General features: G+C 36.4%; 1 protein-coding gene and 1 long non-coding RNA gene across 7 annotated transcripts; both read left to right on the top strand.

The window, feature by feature from the left end:
• Nucleotides 1,438-2,830, top strand: LOC104742105. 4 transcript variants are annotated; one of them, XR_002035091.1, is made up of 5 exons: nucleotides 1,438-1,519; nucleotides 1,793-1,871; nucleotides 1,972-2,054; nucleotides 2,208-2,270; nucleotides 2,349-2,830. It is a non-coding gene; the product is annotated as an uncharacterized LOC104742105 (long non-coding RNA). The 4 variants fall into 4 exon arrangements; XR_002035090.1 differs by having other exon boundaries at nucleotides 1,450-1,515; XR_760441.1 differs by lacking the exon at nucleotides 1,438-1,519 and having other exon boundaries at nucleotides 1,659-1,871; nucleotides 2,359-2,830.
• On the top strand, nucleotides 3,643-5,404 carry LOC104742104. 3 transcript variants are annotated; one of them, XM_010463074.2, is made up of 5 exons: nucleotides 3,643-3,973; nucleotides 4,129-4,244; nucleotides 4,529-4,605; nucleotides 4,965-5,006; nucleotides 5,099-5,404. In XM_010463074.2, exons 1-5 carry the CDS (start codon nucleotides 3,911-3,913, stop codon nucleotides 5,119-5,121), a joined length of 321 nt encoding a protein of 106 aa, XP_010461376.1. In that variant the 5' UTR covers nucleotides 3,643-3,910; the 3' UTR covers nucleotides 5,122-5,404. The 3 variants fall into 3 exon arrangements, with proteins under 3 accessions (XP_010461376.1, XP_010461378.1, XP_010461377.1); XM_010463076.2 differs by having other exon boundaries at nucleotides 3,643-4,077; nucleotides 4,172-4,244; XM_010463075.2 differs by having other exon boundaries at nucleotides 3,643-4,077; nucleotides 4,151-4,244.

Below are 7,424 nucleotides of genomic sequence, written 5' to 3'. Positions count from 1 at the left end.
GATGAGGAGCCAATAAAAAACTCAAGGTTTAGGCCTATGAGTAAAGAAAAGTCCAAAAGTCGAGAGCAAATAATGCCTGGAGCGTGAGTCTATCGCCTAGATGTGACCTTTCGTAGTTTGGTCGGAGGAATGCGGGCCGTGGAAACGGTTGCACGGGAGTCCTTGGCTGATGGTTGTTCAAGATTCGAGGACGAATCTAGTTTGGTGGGGGAGAATTGTAACACCCGCGAACCGAAATCCCGATTTAGGGATTGCATCGGTCGATGTTGACTGTGCATCGGTCGATGAAGGGTTGAGTTTCTGCGTTTTGACTTAAGGTAAACGCTGCGTTTTGGGTTAGAAAAACCCTTAAACTTGAGTTTTGTCTCATTAGGCGTGTTTAGCTGCTTTTGAGATAAACGAAAGAGGAAAAGAAGAATTATTGGTGTTCTTGAGTGTTCTTGGTGATTACTTGGAGTTGGAAGCTGTTCCTGTAGAGATCTGTAGCTGGGATCGTTGTAGGAGCGTCCTAGGGTCATTTTCTTCCTGTGTTTGGGTCGTTTTCTTCTGTGGCAAAGGTAAGTGCAGGACCATGGCTTATCTAAGCTAGAGATTTCTTTGATTTGCTTGTTATGTGTTGTTAGACTTGTTAGATTGTTATTTGGGACGCTGGGAAGCTTTCTTGTTGCTTGGGATCGAGTTTTGTGGTTGTAGGAACGAAGATCCGGCGACAAGGTCCGGGGGAAAATGATGCTCGGCATTGCATCGGTCGATGCACTCTGTGCGTCGGTTGATACAAATGCGAGCACAGCGCGTAAACTCTAGGGTTTTCGTGCTATGTCAAGCATGCATCGGTCGATGCAATGGGAGCATCGGTCGATGCAAGTTAGCCTTGCATCGGTCGATGCAGATCTTGAGTCGGTCGACGCAACCTCCAACTGGTGTCGGTCCATACGTGTTGGTGTCGGTCGATGTTGAGTCCTGGTTTGTTATTGTTGATTGTTGATTGTTTATTGATGGTTAGAGATATCTCTATTGCTTGTTTGTATAGCCCAGTAGATGAGAGGATTGTCTTACTGAGTGTTTATAAAATACTCATGCATTGCAATATGTGTTTGTGGTGCAGGTAAAGGCAAAGTGTGATCGTGGAATCAAGGCAATGAAGAGGAGGATGTTCTATGGACTCGATTGGATGTTGTTTGACATTACTAGGTTGCTAGAGTTGGGTCATTAGAAACATTGTTAGGTTGCTGGTTTCATGTTTTCTGATGATTGGTATTGGATTGTGCTATATTTGATTATTAATTATTTATTGGATATTGATGTTGGTTATTTCCGTTGTTGATTGAGATTGTGGTTAGGTGGCTAGTGGGTATGAGACCAATAATTGTAGTTTATTTATTATTATTATTATCGATTATTTATTGTTTATTAAAAAAAAAAGGGTCGTTTCATTTCGTATCCTCGCTAAGTCAATCCTCGTACTTTATATGTCATACTCACATTACGAAGAAGAAAGTGAAAAACGAGGCCAAAGTGGGTATAATCAGATTATAGTTCTATATGATATTCTTATGTTGATTGAGTAATCATATCTATGTTTGTGTTTACGACTGTAGAGGAAATCAGTTTTTTTTTTTTTTTTTTTTTTTTTTTTTTTTTTTTTTTTTTTTTTTNTTCAAAATAGCTCACTGCTTACAAGGAATCAATCGAACTGAATATTGATCCCAAACTGAAACTTGAATTTGAGAAGGTAATATTTTTTTTTAAGTAAATTTTGAACATAAATTTGTTCTTCTTATATTCTCTGCAGTAGATGTGGCCTTATCTAGTTGCGAGTTAGATGGACAGGCAGCTTTGTAGTTGTCTATTTGTCAGGATTCACTTTAGAAGTAAGTTTCTCTTCTTTGAATTTCACTTGATGCAACTACAGGGTGACAATTATTCTCATGAGTATTTGACCTTCTAATAGCCTCATTTTTTTTTTTGCAGATAGATCTAAGCTGTTTTCCTTGGTGATCTGAGTTTTTTTGCAGACTGCTAACTAAAGTTCCATAGACTTGATGTGCTCGCAGGTAAGCTTAAGGCGTTTGACTATAATTTATATTCTTGTTCTGAGATTGATCTTCACCAAGAAAACCTTTCGTTTTTAGATCTTCTTCAAAGTCACAGATTCTTTGATTCTCGAATCTTGAATTTGCTAACTGGTTGTTGAATTTTTTTTTCAGGTTTGAATCAAGGATCTCAAGGACAGGTTCATGGAAGAAACTGTGTGACTGTTTAGTTTCTAGGTGGTTTAGCTTATGAAGTTTTTGTTATGTTAACATGTTTAATGGATTTCATATTTGTTAATGAGTTATTTTGACAAGTGTATCTCAGCTGCTGTACAAGGCTATGAAGGAATCAAGAGAGTCAATGGAAGTTGGGCATATCACAAGATTGTGTTGCTGCTAGTTTACAACTCAGGTATGGACAGTAGATTTGCTGGTAGCTCAGGAATTATGTTTGGCCACACATAAATTGAGCATGGCTAACATATTGTCTAAGACCTTCATGGTTCTAAGAGGGAATTCACGAGGATGATTCAAATCTTGCTTCAAGGTAGATAATTGGTTGAGCTTCTCTATTGGCGAGGATTAGATGTATGAGAATTGGTTTGAGTATTCTAAAGAGATTACGATTTCCTATAGTGGATGCAACTGGACTCAGTTTATTAAACTCACGCATGTAATTTCCCTTGGGGGGTTGCACTGATAGTGAGTATCAAGTATCAAAGAGGAAGGATAATGTGTTCATCTACTTATTTTTAATCATGTTTTTTATTTTATTTTGTAATACAGTTTTTTTTAAATGATGGTTCATAATAAATATAGTATTTTTATTTTAATATCATTTCATTCCAAAAGTAAAAAACATTATTCATAATTTTAAAATAATTACTAAAAATATTAATTAGAGAGAGCTAGTAGCAGGTTGTATCTATTTGTTACATTTTTGTTTGTTATTTTTTGTAGCTATATGAGTTACAGGTAAAATGTAGTTATATATAACTATTTGAGACACATATTATTGTGAGAATTTGTAGCTAACTGCTATAAGGATAGTGAAACAAATTTGAAGCAATTTGACACTGTTTTATTTGTAACAAATTTGTAGCAAATTTGTTACGATTTTCTACAACGCTTAATTTGCTTCAATCCTATAGGCGCAAATAGTTTTTTTAAAACTAATTTGTAGCAAACATAAAATTGTGACAAAAACTACAATATTTTTGGTAGCTATACAAACTATAAACTGTAGTGAAAACATAATAAATTGTAGTAAAAATTATTAAAATAATGTCTATTCTTAAAAAAAAAATATTAACAATTTACTACTAATTAGTTTTAACTAAAGTGACAAATTGCCTTAAAAAAGGCATAGCAAAAAAATACTAACATTGCGTTAATTGTTTTGTTTCTGAATAGAGTAGTTCAATTCCTTTCATTTGTAACTACTAAAATAACGTCAATTTTTAAACAATAAAAGATTTGATTATTCCTCTCCTCTATTCTTCTTCTCAATTACTCTCTCACTCTCACTCTCTCTCTCTCTCTCTCTCTCTCTCTCTCTCTCTCTCTCTCTCTCTCTCTCTCTCTCTCTCTCTCTCTCTCTCTCTCTCTCTCTCTCTCTCTCTCTCTCTCTCTCTCTCTCTCTCTCTCTCTCTCTCTCTCGATTCTATTAAAATGCACAGATCATATAATCTATCTGAATCCCCAATTCCCTCTTCGAACTGCACAAAATCCCCAATTTCTAGGACCCCTAATTTCTCAGAACCCTATTCATGTGAGAGGAAATTACCGGATTTGTGAGAGAGAAGAGTGTTTTATTCGATTGAGAGTTAGAGTGGTTCGTTCGGAGAGGAGCTTTCTTTGGAGAGTTAAGAAGAAGAATGTGTCTCTCTCTTTGTCTCTCTTTATCTCTTTTGAAAAAGGTATCACAATCGCTGTTCCAGGTAAAACCACTGGTGTCGCTTCCGCTTCTCTCCGATTCAGATTCTGGATCTGAGACTAATTCTGATTTTGATGCCTTCTTCTTCGTCTTCCTTGTTCTCTCACGGTGATCTCTCTCTTCTTTGTCTTTATCACCTTCTTAAATAACTTGTTTCAGTTTACGATGCTGGTTTTCTTAGATTGGTTTAAACTCCGCTTAGGCGATGAGACTTTAGAACGGTCTAAGCAGATGTTCAAGGTCTTTCTCCAATTTCATTGCAAAGATTTTGCGGGGTTAGTTCTCTCTGTTCCTTTCTATTTTTGTATTATGAGTTTGAGATTTACTTTCAACGTTTCAGATGCGTTCATTGTTTTTGTAAGCCTTAGTAAACGTTTTTAATTTGCAATGCTCGGCTCAAATATTTTGTGCTCTTTAGTATATGTCAATGGATTATATCTTCAATTTACATATTGAGGGAAACCCATGGATAGTAACATTTGTGTACAAAGAGCTCTGTTAAGATTATACAGACAAACAAATCAATACATTTTGAAGTAGTGTTGTCTTTTTATCACAGATTTACAATTGGAGAAAATGGGAATCCCAAGCTATCATCATGGCTGAATAAGATATCCCTCCTTCAAATAAAAGCTTGTATGTTTCTTTGATGGGTTTCATCTTGAGGGCGCATGAATGACTCATTTATCTTAGGGAACAACATGAAACTAAAACTATGTTCAGTATATATAGGTTGTTCATTCATCAACTCGCTTGAGTGTGGTGATGCTTTTATGCAGCATATGCAAAAGTTTCTTCATCTTTACTAGCAGATCAAATCCACTGACTCATTTTTCTTGATAATTACTCAACAACTAGTCGCTTTGGATTTATGTTATAGTATGCATCTGCATAAATGTTCATGGTAACTCATTGGTTACATAAAGACAAAGTGCATTCCATTTATATCTCCGTAACTAAGCCTTGTCTTTACTAATTTCATGATTTCATTGCAGATCCTGAATATGTACTTTTGGTTATCATTCATCCCTTCCATTGTAAGTAAACAAAAGCAAGAATAAGTAAAAAGCTTGAAATTCATAAGACACTAACACTAAGAGAATGTGTTTGTATTTGTTCGTTGTTTAAGTTTGTCATCTTGGTTGGAACTAAACTAGAGCACGTTGTCTCGAAGCTTGCGCTCGAGGTTAAGGAGCAGCAGACATGCACAACTAATGAGGCTCAAGTCAAACCACGTGACAGACTCTTCTGGTTTGGAAAACTCTTATCTTTTTTTAACGTGTTTATATATCTTCAATTTGTAAGTGGTTCTTAACCCTGTTTGTTTGAGAGTTTAAAACTATATTTTTTTTGAATGTATGATATTAAACTTAGGTTTAACATTAATTGTAATTGTGTATGTTTTGCAATTTAATTTTGAACATACTTTCACATATTTGGTGCTAGATATAAAACCTTTCAATAATTTTGATTTAATAAAAGCTAAACTTTTTACAAATATTTGTCTTTTTTTGTAACAAGCTTATGACAAGTAACCATGTAGCTTGTTGTGAGTCTATTAGTCACCAAAATTTTGTAACTTTTTGTATATAGTTGCTATTAATGTTTCTGACGCAAATTGTAACAAATGGTAGTAGATAAATGTAACAATTAGTAGCAATTTGCGACATATTACTTTGTATCTAGTTTGTGGCAATTTGCGCTAACTTGTTATAAAGAGAAATTTTGTGAGGACAAAATAGATACAAATTGTTCTTGTCTCAAAACTGTAACAAATTTATTTAGCTACGCAAAACGTGTTATACCTACACAATTTTTAGTAACAATACAATACAATTTTTTTAATGCACTCGGCCAATCCAATCGGCCAAGTGAGGTCCGATGGAGCCACGCGACTTCACCAATCGGCCAAAACCACCTCATAGCCGCTTAAGTCCATACTTGTTTTAGTTTTGATCCAGGTTTGACCTGGTCTGTTTTTGGTTGACCCGAGTTCCCTTCTGTTTTCTTATAAATACATTAACCCTATTAAGGAGAGACTTAACTTTTGTTTTAGCAGCTGTTTAGAGTTGCTAATCTTTGTTACTCTTGTCTTTTTTGAAGGATTGAGTATTTCTAATTTTTTAATAGCAATTTCTTCTTTATCTTAACATGCAAACAGTAGCTTAGCTGCCGGCCAAAAATCAATGTTCAGCCCATCTCTTGTGGTTGTTGCTTCTTCATTGGGCAGAACAAACTGAGCCTTTCCAACTGTTGGGTGATGAAAGTTGAAGAGGTATCTCTCTTGATGCTTCTCTTTGGCTAGGATTAAGGTAGTGGTGAGGTATGGGACATCAATCCACCTTGTCTTGGTCTTCTCAACATGAAGTGGTGCATATGCAGCTACAAGGATTGAAGTAATGAGACCACCAATGCATAAAACTTCAGTTGAGCCCTTCTTGTACAACTTGTTGACCCAACTTCTGTAGTAGGTCATTTGATCAATGAGGACCGTGGCAAAGTCAGTTGGTACTCTACTTCCACAAATAGTGGTCCCATGTCTTGTTGAGTTGATGATCCCATAGAGTGCCATGTCTATCACCTTGAGCTCTCCCTCATTCAAATTCCTGTCTAATTTCCTAGCAAGCACTATTGTTTGCTAAAGCTTTGTGAAAGTACCTTAGGATTGGACTCCTAATCTTTGAGCTCTTGGGATGTTGAAAGTGATGTAACCAGCTTCTTTTTTTGGGTCAATCATTAAGTATTGCATTTGGAGGGTGGCTAAGAACTCACAGCTTTCTTCTCTATAACCCTCCATGTTCATGCCCATGAACTTGCTAAGAATGCATTTTTCAAAGAGAAGCTCCACATCTTCAGCAGTACCAAGCTTCTCCATGGTATCCTTGTGTGGATATCTGGTCCCTTGGAACTTCATGGTCATGAAGGCTTCATAGAGCTGGCTTGGTGTTAAAACTCCAACATCTACCTCATCTTCACTTTCACTCTCCTCTTGTTGCACTTCAGCTATTGGCCTCTTTCCACTTGCTATGTTCCTCCTATGCTCTTCATAGGAGGATCACTCTCAGTTCTCTCCAAATCTTCCTCAACAAGCTGGTTTTTCCTATTCGGCTTGCCACTCGACCTAGCACTCGAACCAGCACCCGGCTGTATGCGTGGTCGAGTGGGGGATCGAGTGCTCTCTCCCACTTCTCTTCTTGAAACAATTGGTGCATCATGAATTCCCTTGAAGTGTGCAGCAATGTTCTGGGCAGCAGCTCGGCGAATAACAGCTTGTTTTGGTGTTTCCTTGGCTTGGGAAGACATTGTTAAAGAAAACTTGAAAGAAATAAACTCAAAGCTCAATATTAATAGATTATTAACCCATAAAACAAGAGAACTAAGCTTTGAGTAAAACAATGAAAGTAGAGAGAGATTTCTAGCTAGATTTTGTATGCAAATGAGAGAATGTGAGGAGC

The sequence above is a fragment of the Camelina sativa genome, chromosome 14 (genome assembly GCF_000633955.1).
Source record: "Camelina sativa cultivar DH55 chromosome 14, Cs, whole genome shotgun sequence".
Classification (NCBI taxonomy): Eukaryota; Viridiplantae; Streptophyta; class Magnoliopsida; order Brassicales; family Brassicaceae; genus Camelina; species Camelina sativa.
This window is presented reverse-complemented; position numbering and strand designations above follow the sequence as displayed.

What these genes read in the sequence shown, in the direction of transcription:
- LOC104742104 (XM_010463074.2), top strand. Translation starts at nt 3,911, where the DNA reads ATGTGTCTCTCTCTTTGTCTCTCTTTATCTCTTTTGAAAAAGGTATCA. An exon ending in TATCACAATCGCTGTTCCAG is followed by an intron (nt 3,974 to 4,128) that starts GTAAAACCACTG and finishes AACTTGTTTCAG; the next exon opens with TTTACGATGCTGGTTTTCTT. An exon ending in TATCATTCATCCCTTCCATT is followed by an intron (nt 5,007 to 5,098) that starts GTAAGTAAACAA and finishes TCGTTGTTTAAG; the next exon opens with TTTGTCATCTTGGTTGGAAC.